This window comes from Lotus japonicus, chromosome 1 (genome assembly GCF_012489685.1).
Source record: "Lotus japonicus ecotype B-129 chromosome 1, LjGifu_v1.2".
Lineage (NCBI taxonomy): Eukaryota > Viridiplantae > Streptophyta > Magnoliopsida > Fabales > Fabaceae > Lotus > Lotus japonicus.
This window is the reverse complement of record NC_080041.1, coordinates 105,103,943-105,121,026: the sequence shown is the minus strand read 5'-3', so window position 1 is coordinate 105,121,026 and position 17,084 is coordinate 105,103,943. Positions and strand designations below refer to the sequence as shown.

The following is a 17,084-nucleotide window of genomic DNA, read 5'->3' as shown; positions in this document are numbered from 1 at the left end:
ATAAGTGGAAATGAAGTGTTTAAAAGATGAGGTGTGTATATATCATTACTCAAAGACATCCCATGTTCCTTTCCTTTTTATTTCATCTTTCACATATTTAGCTAGAAAAGTCTTACCCACTCCTCCCATTCCATATATGCCAATGATGAGTACTTGGTCATCCTCTAGAAGCTTCCACACCTTCTTGAATTTTTTCACAAACCTATAACCAACAATTTCATTTGACAACACCAAAGGCTTTGATTGATTATGCTTTTCTACTTCTTGGGTGAATTTCTCTATACCTGATAGCGACCGAGACTGGATCATATGACCAGCTCTTCTTTTAAAGCCTTCTAGTTCATGTAACCAGTTGTCGTCTTCTCTCTTGCGCTTTTTGCCTCGAGATTCCAACCATTGTAATTGTCCCTTGATGTCATCTTCATCACGTTGTAGATCAGAAATGATTTGACTTAATTGATTAATCTCCTCTTCGAAAGCTCCAGTAACATTGTTGTTTTCGTTCACATTGTGCCTCAAACCTATTTCAAATGTTTCTTTACATAAAGCTCAAAATGTAGACATATTTATTCTCTATTTAAACTATCATATGTAACTAATAAAAACGAGTAAGACTTTAAAAAGAAAAAAAGTAATCGCACACACACATTAATAAGGGTTGTCTAGATGAGAAAGTTTGGGTTAAATAACTCATCATCCAATCACATTGAAGATAAGTGAGTTATAATTTCTATATTTTATTTATTAATTTATTTCCAACTCACTTATCTCCAATGTGATTGGATGAAGGGTTATTTAACCAAAACTTTCTCATGAATCATTTAGACAATCTTTTAAAATTAATTACTAAAGTAAGTCACGTGAAAGCTTTTAAGACTAACTATTTCTCGTGCAGCAAAAGTAAAAAGAAACTGATTCATAACTTCTGATTTGGATTTTGAACTAATTCAGCATTAAACAAAAGAAACTAAATTTTTTAAATTATATCACGTGCTAACATTAATATATGGTTGAGAAAAAATATTTCATATTTTCGCAAGATAAAAAATAAAAGGGTTATATATGTTTTGGCCCCTGAACTATAGCGAGTTATTGATATTAGTCCAAGAATTAAAATTTCAATGAAATTCATCCCTTAACTTGTTGGCATGTGTTTTCTAGTTTATTGGTTGGCTTGGGGGCGGCTGTTTTTGTGGCCTTAGGTGGATTTTGTTGGTTGTTTGGCTTCTAGAAGAGTTTGTTTAGGCTTTGGGGGCGGGTTTTTTGGCATCTCTCCGGGTGTAGGTTTTTCTCTTGGTGATTTTTCTGACTCTTTCTAGGTTGCTTTCTTTTTGATCCCTGAGAGGAAGGTGTAAATCTTACAAATTTCCTCATCACTTTATTAATACATATTTCTATTTGCGAAAAAAACTTGTTGGCAGGTAGGTTTTATGTGACATGGAATATTTTTATTTTTTCAACTAAAATAATAAATAATAAATTTTCATCTTAAACTACCATCTTTGTCCTCAATCATCTTCATCCTCCATCATCTTCTTTCATCTTCAGCCTAAAGCTTAAACAAATCCATAAAGTTTTCATCTTAATCATTTGCAACCCTTAAACCACAACCTTCATGGTCTTGATTTCCTTCTTCTTCCCCCTTCATTCTCAAAACATTAACATAATCCAACACAAAACCTAAACATCACTATACATCCAAATAGAATTAATGTTGAGCACCCAGAAAGTGGTGTTAAGCTCCCTATACTCACCTTTTCATATAAAAATCATTTTCTCATTAGGTTTTAGGAGGCATCACTTAACTCGGATTAAAAGGAAGAGGAACAAGAGAAGAGGTTTAGGAAGCTAGAGAGAAGGCATGTATATTGAATTCGGCGGCGAGACATCGCGACAGCTTTGATTCTTCTTATTCTTCATCTTTATTTTTAAAACTATCCATGGAAAAGGATAACTATTCTCTCTTTTGTTGGGATCTGATGTAGTTGTATGATACTTATGCTTTTATATGATTCTCTTCAATATAAAGCATGTTTCTTGTTTGTGATTTAGTGGTTTTATCTTGATCTTCATGTTATATTTTAGATTGTGCACCTAGGGTATTTTGCTTGATTATTCGACTTGTGAGCGGAAGCTACAACTTTTTGAGTCCTAACTAGAGTTAATCACCTAATAATTCGCATAGAGTTAGGTTTGTTAGTTACTTAAATACCGACAATTCATGATAACTTTTGCTTAATCATGTGAGACATTCATGTTTAGGATTATAGATTATTGCTATCCACTCACGTAAGACATCAATGAAGTAGGGTTGAACTGGAGTAGATGAATCATATTCTTAGGCTTAGTTTGTATTTGAATCACTAGAATGCAAAAAGGTTAAACAATGAAAACTAATCCCAACAAATTCTCATACATGTTGTTTCTCCGTTATTATACTTGTTTTACAATTTTATTTTCATATATAAAAAACAAACAATATCTTGTGAAATAATGATTTAAGTTTGTTAACTATTGAATGACATAAGTATTATACATTTTTGTGGATACGACAAAACCCTTTACTATACTACAATTACTATACTTATATGTCAACACAATAGCTTAACATTGTAAAGTAAACTATTTGTCTTTCAAAGGAAAAAAATATGATCATATTAATCATTCTAATAAAACATTGTACAGTATACTCTTATCTTTGTCTTTTAAAGGTTTATATGATCATATTAATCCTTTAAGGACTTTTGTCATAAAATTATTTTCTCTAAAAAATTAAAGCATTATCATGTTAATCTTTAAATTCATATCAAATTTGTTCCTCAAATATCACATAATTACCACCAGTTTTCATTCATGCATTGAAAATAAAGACAATGTATCATTGAACCTAAACGTTATATCTAATAAAAAAATTCGATGCGGTATAAATTAAACAAACATAACAACTTATATGTTGGCACAATAGCTTACATATACTTAAGAAATTATATATCATACATAGAGATATTTACCTCCATACTCGACATTATCTTGATGATCAACTGGACCACCGATATCATCACTAATCATTCCATGAGCATCTTCACACATTTAAGTGCAACATAATGAAAAATATTAAATAAAATCTATTCAACATTTTCAAACTTACAACAATTTATTTTTCAAAAAAATAATAGTAGAAATGACTATATCAAATTATGATAAACATGAAATTTGTTTTCTAAAAAAACATTGTAAGGTAAATTTTGTTAGAATATAATATAATATAATTGATGTGGTCTTTACTCAAAAGCTTAAGCTGTTGAGATCATTGGTTGCTTGACATGGTATCGGAGCCTCTATAACCAAGCGGTCCAGAGTTCAATCCATGTCGCCCCAAGTCTTTCTAATAAAAAAGTTGAACTAAAAAGCATATGGCATTGCTGAAAACATAAGGTCCCGAGGGTTGAGCTGGCTGGGTGGTCCTTTCCGCCATGTCATGGGTCTGTTTATTTGGTTTTAGACTAGGTGGGGTTACTTTTTTGGTTGTGGGGTTGCCTATAATTGTGTGCTGGTTAGCTTTTCGATGTACTAATCTTCATTCCCCTTATGTATTCCTTCATGATTAGCTCTTCAAGTAGCTTATATAATTATTTCTTTTGCTTTAGAAAAAAAAAAGAGTTCTTGCGTGAGACAGCGTGTTAGAATATAATATTTTTTTGGTTACAAACTTCTATCTCGGGCTTTCAAAGGTAAAGATATGATCATATTAATCCTTTAATATTTTTTAACGTAAAATTATTTTCTCTAAAAAATTAAAGCATTCTTATAATGATCTGTAAATAAATATCAAATTTGTTCCCAAAATATTACATAATTATAAAAAAAATTCAATCATGTATTGAAAATAATGACAATGCATGATTGAACCTAGATGTGAAATGTAATATAAATTTTTGATGCATTAGAAATAAATCAAAAAAACAACTTATATGTCAGCACAATAACTTACCTATAAAAAATTGTATATATCATAAACCGGACCCCCAATATACTCATTAGCCGTTCCATAAACATCTTCACGCACATAAGTGCAACATAAACAAAAGTATAAAACAAATCTAATCAACATTTTTAAACTTCCAAAAATATTTTTTTAAGATAATAATGGGAGAAATGACTAAATGAATCATATTATGACAAACATGACATAATTCTGTAAAATTGTTAAATTATTTCCTCTAAAAGACTAAAGTGTTATCATACTCTTTAAATACATATTTGTACAAGAAAAAATATTTTTTAAATACATATAAAATTAGTTCCTAAAATATTACATAATTATCTCCAACTTTGCTGATGACACTTTAAGAGTACTCATCAAAACTGTATAAATAAAATGGACTTCCTTCCTCTTAGACTAGAGGGCTAGTATTAATTTTGGGATTGAAATGATGGATGAGGTGAGAGTAACGGTGGCTAAAACAGGAGAATTTGTCATGACTCGCCGCCAAAAGCAAGGTGTGATGCAGTTAGAAGCGTGATAAGGATTAGCAAGCGCTGAAAATTAAAAGAACAACTCTGAAATCCACCAGAAAGTCTGGAATCTACTAAAGTTTTATTATCAATAATAAATTCAATAGGCTATGCTTTACAAGTGCTTAAATAGGAAAAGAAAATATCCTAACGGAAAATAAACAAATTCTAAACGAAATTAAAAGATAACCCTAAATGAAATTAAAATATCCTAAACAAATTTAAAAAATAATCCTAAACGAAATTAACCTAAACGAATTTAAATGATAATCCTAAATGAAATTAAAAGATTCTACACAAAATAATAAAATTACTTTAAATATTAAAATGTTTTTTTTTCCAGGCTTGAGACGAATTCAGACGGCCAAACACCGTGCTACATTCATCTCCACCACCTCTGAAGAACTCGACCCCGATTTCTTATCTTGATAAAAGGCTCATCTACCTAAATCTGAATGTCAGTGTCATCAAGAATGCCAGGGTCAAATACATGAATTCTACCAAAAAACTGCTCATATTTAGCCAAAATGAATTCATGGGGCTCAGTTGTTACACTCGTATCCTTGGGGCTCAGTTGTTACACTCGTATCCTTGTATGTAGTAATATTAGCCACTATATCCTGCCAACAACCACCATTGTTCATTAAGAACTCATTTATCTCCATACCACTGTTTAAACAAATAGTCAATTCAGTAGTTTCCTCAAACCCATAACAAATATCTTTAAGAACAACACCTTTCTCCAATTTTCTTGGTATTGTCGATTATTGACAACAAGAGTAGGCAATATGGTAACATCACTTGTGATCCCTTTCCAACGTGGGCTTCTTACTATTTCTTCAAAAGGGAGTTTTTTATATGAATATCTGGATCTCCCACGCATTTCTCAATCTTCTCGATATCAAGACCCAGCGATTTTATGACAGCATTTGCACGATCATCAAGATATGGGACAACCTGTTAAGCGTTCCTTGACATTATCGGCAACAAGAACTGCAGAAGCTCCAACCTTCTAGGCATCCCAGACCTTCAAAGCAAAGAAGCAAGGAGGGTCCTGAGAAGAACTGAAACTTCTCATAGCAATGGCACAATTATTTGTGCCTCCACGCCTATGTTGTTCTCCTCCCCTATCTCTGTGCTGGTTCACGTTGTACCTCCATGTTGTTATACCCGCCGTTAACGTCGCCATCTATTGCGTCAAAGCGGTTAGGGCCAGGGCAACACCCGCGGTAAAACCCTCAAGGTCTGCTTTGATTTTTGGTTGATCTCCCATGATTAATCAAGCTATGAAAAGAGACATGAGAAAGTCAGCTCTGATACCACTTGACGCATTCAGAAGCACACAAGGGTTAGCATGCGCTGGACCCTAAAAGGATAACTCTAGAAAGTGAGAAAACTCTCAAATTTTATTATCAATAACAAACTCAATAGGAAAAGAGCAATACTATTCGGCTCGACTGGATTATGCACGAGAGTGCACGAGCAACAGTTAGTGGCGGTTTAATATGCGGTGCCAGGGAAAAACGCAAGTGCTACACATTTCTGGCGGTTTTAAACCGCCAGAAACTGCCTCTGCTCCCATCGTGCCTACATCCTAGTGCACTCTATCATTATCTAAAGAAAATATCCTAACAGAAAATAAACAAATCCTAAGCAAAATTAAAATATAATCCTAGATGAAATTAAAATCCTAAACGAATGTTAGTTCTTAGAAATGTTAGTAAATTAATTCATCCTCCGGGTTTGAACCCGGGCCTTCACCCTTCATTCCACCCCACCCTATGTCCCTAACTCTTACCACTTGAGCTATCCTTTTTTTTTTTTACAAATGGAAGACTTGAGCTATCCTTCTAAATAAAAGTATTTAAAACTTATTTTATTCATTTTAATTATTATTTTAAGGGATAAAAATATATGTTGCATATAAACATACGGAAAAACACAAACACATGAACTTGCGAGTTAAGTGGGTCAACTTATATAAGGCTACATCAAAATAGATTAGAAATTAACAGGTTTTGTTTAACTCTTGCACAGTTAAAAAAAACACAGTCTGCTAGGGTTGGGCTTTTGGTACCCAGCGCCGCCCCTTCCCCTCCATGGGGTTGGGGCTCCTCCTTCCTTCAACCTTCTGCTCCTTCTTCCTTTCACGGTTGCGGGCCTCTTCCTCCTCCTTCCTAGTTCTTTTCCTCTTTTGCTAGTGTTCGATTTCAAGTTTCGTTCCGCGGCTCCCCTCCTTTGGATGCGTCCCCCACTAGTTTTAAGAGGCGTCACTGTCATTGGTTCGCGGAGGCTCTTCTCGCTTTCTCGTGGCGGCAAACTCTTAGGTTTTTAAGCTCTAGGTTTTCCGTTCAGACTTCTCCTGGTTTCCTTCGCCCCTATTTTCATTTCCAGTCGTGGTTCCTCTGCCTGCCCCTGTTGCGGTGGGTTTCGCCGCCTCTGGTTCAGATCTCCCTTTACCAGAGTAAGTTTCGGTTTGGCTCTTCGCTGTTTGCTCTACTGCTATTCATGACGATGCTCTGTTTTTCAACCGAGAGAGAGCAACAGCAAGAGAGTCTCTTTGCTGCAATTTTCACTTCCGATCTGCACCTTGGTTGCGCCGTGGTTGGCTCTATTCAGGTTTAAACGCCCTTATTCAGGGTGTTCGGTGTGCAGTTTGGGATCGTTGTTGGTGGTGGATTTGGGTTTGTGGTGTGTTGCAACGGTTTTTTTGGCGGTTCGTTTCTGGATGCGCGGCGGTGGTCTTCTCAGTTTTGTTGGTCTGCACCTTCCTTTCTTTATTGACGTCTCCTTTTTGTTCTTGATGCTCCAGTCTTGATGCTCCCTGCGTCGTGCTTCTGGGTTTCGTTTTGGTTTGGTGCCTTCGGAGTGCTAAATATTGCTTATTTCCTCCGCCTTTTGGCAACTTAGTATTTTTTTCAAAATTTCAAGAGTGTATATTTATATATGTACATAACTATTATAATTTTATAGTAAGAATAGTACGAGAAATAAAAAATATTAATACATCTATACTATAAATTTATGACCTAAATTTATTAGTGCTAACATATTAGAGTTACGAGATCTCACGGGGAGGAACATTTTACATGAAAAATGAAAATTTTATTGAGTTAAAAATAATTCATTTTTGTATAACTGAAGTGTATTTTTAATAATTTAAACAATAGTTATATATTTATGTATTGTTACATATCTAAAATACAAAAGCAATACCCTTTATGCAACACGGATATACATCTTCGCAAACAAAATATAGTTATACCTCACATATGCAAAACTTAAAGATTTTGACCTAATAACTTATGTGTTTTTCAAAATTTTTATATTAGTTAATTGAAATTCAATGTATGCTTACAAAACACTAGAATTGAGTGTCTGAATTTATGCTCATTAAATGTCTACATCTTTATTATGACTGTTCTTACATTCTTAGTATCTTAAATTTTTATAATTTAAAATATTGATCGATCATCGATGTATCAAATACAATAGACAAATTTCCCGTACAACGCGCGGGTAAAATACACTGATTATAACTAATTTTCAATCATATATTGATTTTTTTTTAAATGAATCATGTATTGAAAATAATGACAACACATGATTGAACCTAGATATAAAATCTAATATAAATTTTTGATCCATTAGAAATAAATCAAACAAAACAACTTATATGTCAGCACAATTAACCGGACCCCCAAAATAAGCAATAGTCGTTCCATGAACATCTTCACGCACTAAAGTGCAACATAATGAAAAATATAAAAAAATCTATTCAACATTTTCAAACTCTTAACAATTTTTTCCTTTTCAAAATAATAGAAAAATGGCTTTATCATATTATTATAAATGACATAATTATTTTAAAATACATATTGTAAAGTAAACTTTTATCTCTGTCTTTCAAAGGTTTGATCATATTAATCATTAGCATAATGGCTTACCTATAAGAAATATATCATAAATTGATTGCAAGTTTAGACATTTACCTCCATATTCAACAGTATCTTGATGATTAACTGGACCACCAATATTAGTACTAATCATTCCAGGAGCACCTTCAAGCAACATAAGTGCAACATAAACAAAAATATAAAACAAAATCTAATCAACATTTTTAAACTTCCAACAATATTTTTTCAAGATAATAATGGGAGAAATGACTATATCATATTATGACAAACATGACATAATTCTGTAAAAAAAAACCTTTATGTCTTTCAAAGCCAAAAATATGATTATAAAAAATTCTCAAATTTTATTATCAAAAAATAGGTCCCGTATGATAGCTCAAGGGGGAGGTCCAGGGTTCGATTCCTAACAGATGCAATTTATCTTTCCGATGTACCAAAAAAAAATATAGGAAAAGAAAATATCCTAAAAGAAAACAAACAGATTTAATTTAAACGAAAATAAAAGATAATCCTAGATAAAATTAAAAGATCCTAAACGAATTTAAAAGATTCTAAAGGAATTTAAAAGATAATATCATAAACGGAATTAAAAGATCCTAAACAAAATATTAAAATTACTTTGAATATTAAAATGTTAGGGTTAAAAACCATGCGACATCAAGGTGTGACTCGATAGGGTGAGATTTTTTTTTTTTGGTCAAAGATGTATGGAATTAAAACTCAGAGGTTTGCCAAACGGCACTTACAACATGCGAGAAAACTCTCTAAGAGCGCTATTCGCAATGCACAAATACATAAGAAAATTAAGCGCAAGCATGCACACTCAACTGAAATAATCAGCTAAAACATGATGTAAAAACCCTAGAGCCCAACAAAAGCCCCTAAAATCCAAATGAACAGAGAGCCAATTAACTTCTGAGCAGATAAAAACCAACATTTTTAACCAGTGCTCCCTCTTTACAACAAAACGGCTCTGCCGAAGTTGTACTGCGGCGGCGAAAAGCGAAGCCAGTATGCTTCAACGGCACCAAATAGGGGTCAACTCTGCACCTCTGAGAATAAGGAAAAGAGGAGAACTTTTGAAGATTCCATACAGGCAGCAGTAGGAGCTGCAGAACTGGGAAAGGGGAGCCAAGAACACCAAAGCATCTGGAACGGGCTTGTAGATCACTGAAGCATTATCAGAGAACCCGGATCTGAGAAGAACAGTGCCAGATCTAGAGCTTTGACACCCCGGTGGTAGATGGCGGCGGAAAAGACTAGAGGAGGCAAGGGTGGCAGCGGCGGCGACAGGAATGGCCGTGGAGGAGAGGGTGGCGGGGGTTAGAGGAAGATGGTGATGGCCAAGGAACAAAACCAAAACAAACCCACTTATTTGGGTAAAGGATCCACCTAATGTGGAAGAAAACCCACCTGATGTGGGAAGAAACCTACCTAAAGCAGGAAAAGAACTCCCTAGAGGAGAAGAAGTCCCCCAAAGGGGGAGGAACCCCCCAAGGGGGAGAAGCAGCACTCAGTAGACAAACCCTAGCAGACGTTGAATTGATAGGGTGAGATTTGATGAGGATTAAGGAGCATAACACCACTCATTTCAATATGTCAAAAACTTAAGGTGGGTGTGCATGCCAATTTGATCCTTTTTTACCCGATCTGTGTGGCCCACTTTTAAATGGACCGGACCAGGTTGGTCTTCAAAATAAGCGGACATAATATTTAATTATTTCGCGTTCATACTACTCTAGTCTGCAAGTTAGCGGGAAGGTTTGCAAACCAACCAATTAATACAATAGAAAATTTTAAATTTTTAGAAACAAAATTTAAAAAATAAAATAAAGTAAAAGAAACTGTTTGAAAACTGTTTTCAATTTTTTTGTTTTTAAAACAATAAAATCAGAACAGAAAAAAATTGTTTTTGTTTCCTGTTTTTAAATTTCTGTTCCGGAAATAGCAAAAACATGGAGAACGGGTTGTTTTCCTGTTTTTCATTAATGGCACTATTGTAAATATTGGTTTCTACTACATCTTCTTTCTCTTTACTTGCTCATTTGAGTCTGACCCCGCATCCTGAACATGGCTTCTCATTGTTGACTGGCCGCTCCGAAATCGTTCTCTCTTGCTATAAGGCAAATTTACTCCTCTTCTTTTATTTCTCTTCCGATAAGGATTTGCTCCTCTTTTTCCTCTGTTATTGATTCGGTGAAGTTAGCATGTTTGGTGATGCCTCTTTTCTTCCTCTTCGTTTGTTTCTCTGAATGTATTGGGTCTATTGAGGTTTACATATTTCAGAAAAAGGGTTTCGTTTGGATTTTCACTTTTTGTTTGACATTGTGCTTCTGGGTCAGTCATGGATCTGGTTCTACACTTGTTTTAAAAGGAGAAGGAGGAGAAGGAAGAAGAAGATGATTGGAAATTTCTGGGTTCTGTGATAAATTTCTTGATTTTCAGGTAAGATATGAGTTTAGTTTGATGAGGATGGTTTTGCTTCATGGGTATAGCATCTGGGTGCAAAGATTGTGGGTACAAAGATTGTTGAGAAAGAGACATGGCTTGTGTTGTGACTGTGAAAAAAATTGGGATGGTTGAGCAGTGAAGGATGAATGATGCTGGATGCAGAGATTATTGAGAAAGATACGTTAGTCACTCTATGCTTTTTGACTAACCAGTAACCACGGTGTGTGAGATGAACATTCTAGACTAAATATCTTTATTGTTTACTTGATTGAATTATAAAGAAAAGTTGTGCACCTACTCTATTTTTGTCGATGGTTGATTAAGCCATTTTGCTTAATGCCAATGTTTCTGAATATGTTAAGTTTATCAGCATGTTGTTGTAGATTTATCATTGAGGGGGACTTTCTTTCTTTTTGTAAGTGTTTTGTAGTTATGCCCCTGTTATTTGCTTTTGTTTATGGTTTCCCTGTTTTGTGTTTTGTTTGCTTTTCTTTTTGGCTCTTGTGATGCTGGTTACTTGTGTGTTTTTTGGCAGCCTTACTTCACCTACCTTGAGAAGGTTGTTCTCAAGCTTTCTTTGTCCTCAATAAAACTGTTTTGCTTTCTAAAAAAAAATATTGAGTGCTTAGTTGAAGTAGATTCTAAAAAAATATTGAGTGCTTAGTTGACATACACAGTTTATGATATGATGGATGATTGTTAATTATCTGTCCATGAAAAGAACAACCTTTACTCAATTATTCATCTGATAAATATAGCAGTGCATAATGCTTTATCAAAGTGTGGTTGTCTTGATTCTGATTGTGCAGTTCATGTGACTACCATATGTTGATAATTTTTCATAGCATTTATCACATGGTGTGATTTCCTTTTAGACCATGAACAAAAGAAAATTGTCAATCCACCCTACATCTTAAAATCAGTATATAGCTTCATTGATCTATTAACGCAGTGAGTTGAACTTGGATGATTTTATTGAATTTTCCATTTTTGTTTGCTTACACAATGCAGGTTGAGTATTATCCACAACTGGTTAGTTTTTGGGAACTCCTTAATATTTTTTTGTCAAGCCATCCTACACGAGTGCAATACCAAGGTCCTGATGTGGGTAAAAGATACAGGTAGTGAGAGTACTTATGTCACCTGCAATTTCTTGTGATCTTCCTCCATATCCAACTTCGCACTAAGTGCTTAGTACTGAGCCATACTTGCATTCTGACAGGTCTACTGTTAATGGAACTGAAGAATCAAGAATGGCTACTGTTAGCAAAGAACATGAGCAAAGCAGGTCAAGAAGTAGCATCCTGATATAACTCAGGGATTCTCTTTTCACGGATTCTCTTTTTACTTATTTGATATGATTTTTAATGACAATGTGGACGTTTGTTTTTCTTGGTTAGTTGGTTTTACAAAATGACTTCTGACAGGTTTCTTTTCAATGACTTCTTATGCATGTTTTTTAATAGTTTTATCTATGTGTAGTTCTATAGGTGTCAATTGTTAGTGTTTTGCAATCTTCCTGATAGTTGTTCACTAAATCGGATATCTTTTTCATTTATTTCAGATTAAATCAAGAATTCAAAGTCACAAACTAATATTGTTATTGTTGGCACCAAGTTTTTTTATCCAAACTACTTAAAAAGCACATTACAGTTAAATTTGCCACATTTTGTAAAATTATCTTTATAATGCTATTGAAAAAAAAAACATAGAAAAGATATGTGAAGCTAACATGAAACTAATCTGTTATTTTTTAGTTTCTCAAGATATATATATATATATATATATATATATATATATGTATATATATATACATATATATATGCACATCCAATAGCCATACTAATCCATCTTTTTTTTGACAGTCATACTAATCCCCTTGATGCCCGAGCATACAAATGAATATATCACATTAAATATCCAGTGTTTAAAAAAAAACTTTATATCCATTGTTTTTTTGAACTTATATCCATTGTTACTCCTTAATTTGTTATTATCATTTAGTTAAGTTTGTATGAATTTGTTAATTACTTTTCTACTATAATGAACACTTAAAGTTTTGAAAACATAAAATTTTTATATGTGTGCCAATAATTTTGATTGCTTCTGCGTCTTCGTCTGCCAATAATTCAAATCTCATAATAATCTAAGCAATGATCCGTGCATCGCACGGGTATAATCCTAGTTATAAAGAAAAGTTGTGCACCTACTCTATTTTTGTCGATGTTTCTACCTATCATGTTTTCAAACAGTGCACCGTCTACCTCTCCGTTAGTCAGACGTTAAAAAACTAACAGAATGAGCTGATGTGACTTTTTTTAATATTTTTTGGACTTGCCATGTGGAAATTACAAGTGAAATTGGAAAAAATGGACAAGGGAGATTTAAACTTAAGACCTGTAAGTAACAAAACATGCATGTAACCAGTTCAGTTACATACATAATTGATATATACATCAAGCAAATTTAATTAATATCATTTCCTAGATCATCATCAACTTCATATACTCCTATTCATCTCTCCAATCCACTCAGAAACCTCTCTTGAGAAAGTCTGACTGACAGAGGGGTAGACGGGTGCACTGTTTGAAAACATGAGGGGTAGAAACGTAGACAAAAATAGAGTAGGGGTAGAATTTGCACAAACTTAAAAAATTAGGGGCTAAAAATGCTTTTTAGCCAAAAGATTATTTAAATATAAAATCACGATTTAGCCACAGGTTTATTATTTAACATTGAATTAGGGTCTCGATCGGTTTAATAATCGGTCAACTTTAATAGAGAATGAGATATATTTGATATTGCAACAGACTATTTACGCTGCAGTAGCCGCAACATTGCAATGTCCGCGACCGCAACACTTGCAACCGCGACCGCAACCGCAATTTAAAAATGTGGGTCAGATGTTAGATGTGGACAGTTACACTTAACCTTAATCTTGCCCGGGCTTCATAAGAATTCTAGCTCCGCCACAGGGTGAGGGGGTAGCCATGTCAGGTTAAAGGCTGGTACAATGGTATTCTTACAATAAAATTATTGGGATGTGGAAGATTGATCCCTGATGATCAAGTTGGATGGGTGCCCCTGCCCCTCACTATCTATCTGTTTGTTGGTTATGTATCTTGTATTTGGTACTTATGTTTCTTTGTTTGCTGGTTATGTATCTTGTATTTGGTACTTATGTTTCTTTGTGTAAGTCTTTAAGCAAGAGCTGTATCGAGGTCTCAACTTGTTTGTCACTTCGCGTGTGGTTTCTTGCTTTCTACTTCCTTGAGTGCTAGTTATGAATACAATCTTTGGATTTTTTTAAAAAAAGGACTTCACCCAGGAAGAGGAGGAACTTCGTAGGGAGAAAAGGCCAAAAAAAAATTAGAACACAGATTTAGTATTGTATGAAGTAAACTATCAAAAATCTTATGATGAAAATTATTTGATTTAATATATTCATATATAATCATTTTTATCTTTAAAAAAAAAATTAATAACCTTTTTCCTTAAGGATGGCGTCCAAACGAGTATTCTATTTTTTGTTTCTAAAACATGTTTTTGAAATAAATTTATCAAACACGTTTTTTTGTTTTTTTATTTCCAAAACTGTTTTTAAAATCTAATTACCAAACAAGTTTTTTTTAATATTGTTCTAAAAAGTAGTTTTTAAAAATTATTTTACAAAACTGTTTTGAAAAAAAAAAATGAAAACACAATCAAACAGGTTAACTACAATGTTTTCTAGAAACAAAGTATTAAGTATAATTTTGATGAGTGTTACCAGTATTAGTATCAATCATTACAATAAATCTCTCAACTATAAGGCAGTAAAATCTCTTTGTCACCACTTTAAAACTTGAGCACATCAGAAAAGCAAAGAATGAAAAATGGTGAAATTAATAAAGTGAATCAAAATCATGTTTAAATCAGCTAAAAACAATTTTAAACATGTGAGCAGTGTTTTAAGATTTCGGTTTGGTCATCGACTCGATCGAGGTACTGAGTCAATGAGTCACTGGTTCGATTGCTTAACTCGGTGTATTTTAGAAAGTTGTAAAAATTAATAATATTAACTAACACTTATTAATAAGTCCATACTCTATAATTAAAATCATTACCATAAAAAAAATACCTAATTAAACAACCAACAAAAAATATTTTACTACAACAAAATCAATATCAATATCAATCAATCAATATATATTAGAAAAGAAGAACTCCTATAAGGCTGATTTAGTGACGTGTCATTCTCACGTTAATTCTCAGTGACGTGTCATTCTCACGTTAATTCTCATAAAAAAAATTTCACGTGTCATTCTCAGGTTAATTCTCATAAAAAAAAACATTTTTAAATTTTAAATTTGATTAGGATTTAGGTTTTTTATTTCTTGATTTTAACTTAATATATTTTTGATTTATTTTTATAGTATTAATTAATTTTTATTGAATTTTCGGATTTTTAATTAATTCAGGATTTTATGAGTTTTTATTGTGATTATCTAGATTTTTGTAGTTTTTATCTATTTTTATTTATTACCTTTTAAATTTTAGATTTGATTATGATTTAGGTTGTTTATTTCTTGATTTAATTTTAATTTATCTTATTATTTATTTAATTTTAATTTCAAGAAATATTTTATTTTAATTTAGAGTATTTGCCCTAATTATCTAAAATTTAACTAGATTAAATAAAAAACCAAAAAATTCAATAAAAATACCATAAAAATTAATTAATAAAAACTATAAAAAATTCACCAAATCACAATAAAAACTCATAAAATTATGAATTAAATAAAAATCCGAAAATTAAATAAAATTACCATAAAATTTAATTCATACTCTAAAAATAAACTTTTTCTTCACCTAAAATTTATTTCCATAACAAATCTAGAAACCGATTTTTTAAATGTAATTTTAAATCTAAGAAACTTTTTCATAAAATTTTAAAATATTTGCCCTAATTGTCTATGATTTACCTAGATTAAATGAAAAACTAAAAATTCAATTAAAATACTATAAAAATTAATTAATAAAAACTACCAAATCATAATAAAAACTCATAAAATCCTTAATTAAATAAAAATCCGAAAATTCAATAAAAATAACAAAAAAATTATTTAATGCTTTAAAAAAATAAATTTTTTCTTCACCTAAAATTTATTTCCATAACAAATCTTGAAACCGATTTTTAAACAAATAAACATACAAAACCAAGATTGTGTTCTTCTTTGAACTTTGGCATTTTTAGGGTATGGTGTTTAGTTTTCTGTTTGTCATATATGATTTTTTTTTTTCATTTTCTTCTTGGACCTATTTGCAAAGCTTTTCCCCTGTGTTTGTTTTTGCTTGATGTGTTTTTTTGTGCTGATTAGGGGAGCTTTTGAATTTTCAGATATTTGTGAAAGATGTATGGAAGGAGTACACGGGTGGCCATTGAAGGACATGAAGGGTCAGTATAAATTCATGATTAAGCATGTACAGTTATGGAATGTGCCGACTTACAATTTCTTATCGACAAGGTTTTCATTACATACATTCTATTTATTGAAGCTTGAGCCAATATTCTATTCTATTCCCCTATAGTCATTCAGATTAGGACTAACTTTCTATCAATCTTTGTTTTGCATAGCATCACTTTGACTATTGAATACGGGCAAACTTTGTGACACATTAGATTAATATTATATGATAGACATAAATAGACAATCAAATGGGTGGGAACCCATTAAAGATGCCTTTTTAGAGATGATTTTGTCTATCTACCATGAAATATCTTTAGGTTTTTCTAAAAGCATATTAGTACAGTTTAGAACATGTGGATGATACTAAACATTTTTATAAAGCTCATCATGTACCAAACTCTTTTTTTTCTTGGAGTGATTGGCACTATATTGGCTAATATAAGCAGAGATATGTTTCTGGACTAATAGCTTTTCAATTAGGATTGGAATTAAGTTTGTGTGAAAAGTTGAAGTTACATGCTTTTTGAGTTTATGTTTCTAGATTGGCTAATAAATCAACAATTTTTTTGGCCGAAAAAGGAATTTGAAATGAAGAAGGGAGCAACGAGCTAAGAAGAAGCAAGTGGAGTTTAAGAGGTTTCTCAACTTTCTGCTAAGCTTAAGGAGAAACATACCAAAGAGCTGGTTGTATAAGGCTATATCTACAATGGTATTATACATTTCCACTTCCTTCTCTCCCCATCATGTGAAA

General features: G+C 32.5%; 1 protein-coding gene across 2 annotated transcripts in view; it reads right to left on the bottom strand.

The window, feature by feature from the left end:
- Window positions 1-42: 42 nt before the first annotated feature.
- The window catches only part of LOC130728725 (uncharacterized), a 58,353-nt gene continuing 41,311 nt past the window's right edge, over window positions 43-17,084 (bottom strand). Inside the window, exons 6-9 of one of the 2 annotated variants that reach the window (XM_057580274.1) lie at window positions 8,508-8,576; window positions 3,012-3,080; window positions 285-521; window positions 111-202 (exon numbers count right to left, since the gene is read on the bottom strand). In XM_057580274.1, the coding sequence (XP_057436257.1) occupies window positions 195-202; window positions 285-521; window positions 3,012-3,080; window positions 8,508-8,576 (383 nt within the window). In that variant the 3' untranslated portion in view covers window positions 111-194. Of the gene's footprint in view, window positions 522-3,011; window positions 3,081-8,507; window positions 8,577-17,084 lie in introns of both variants that reach the window. The other variant, XM_057580273.1, reaches the window with a different exon arrangement.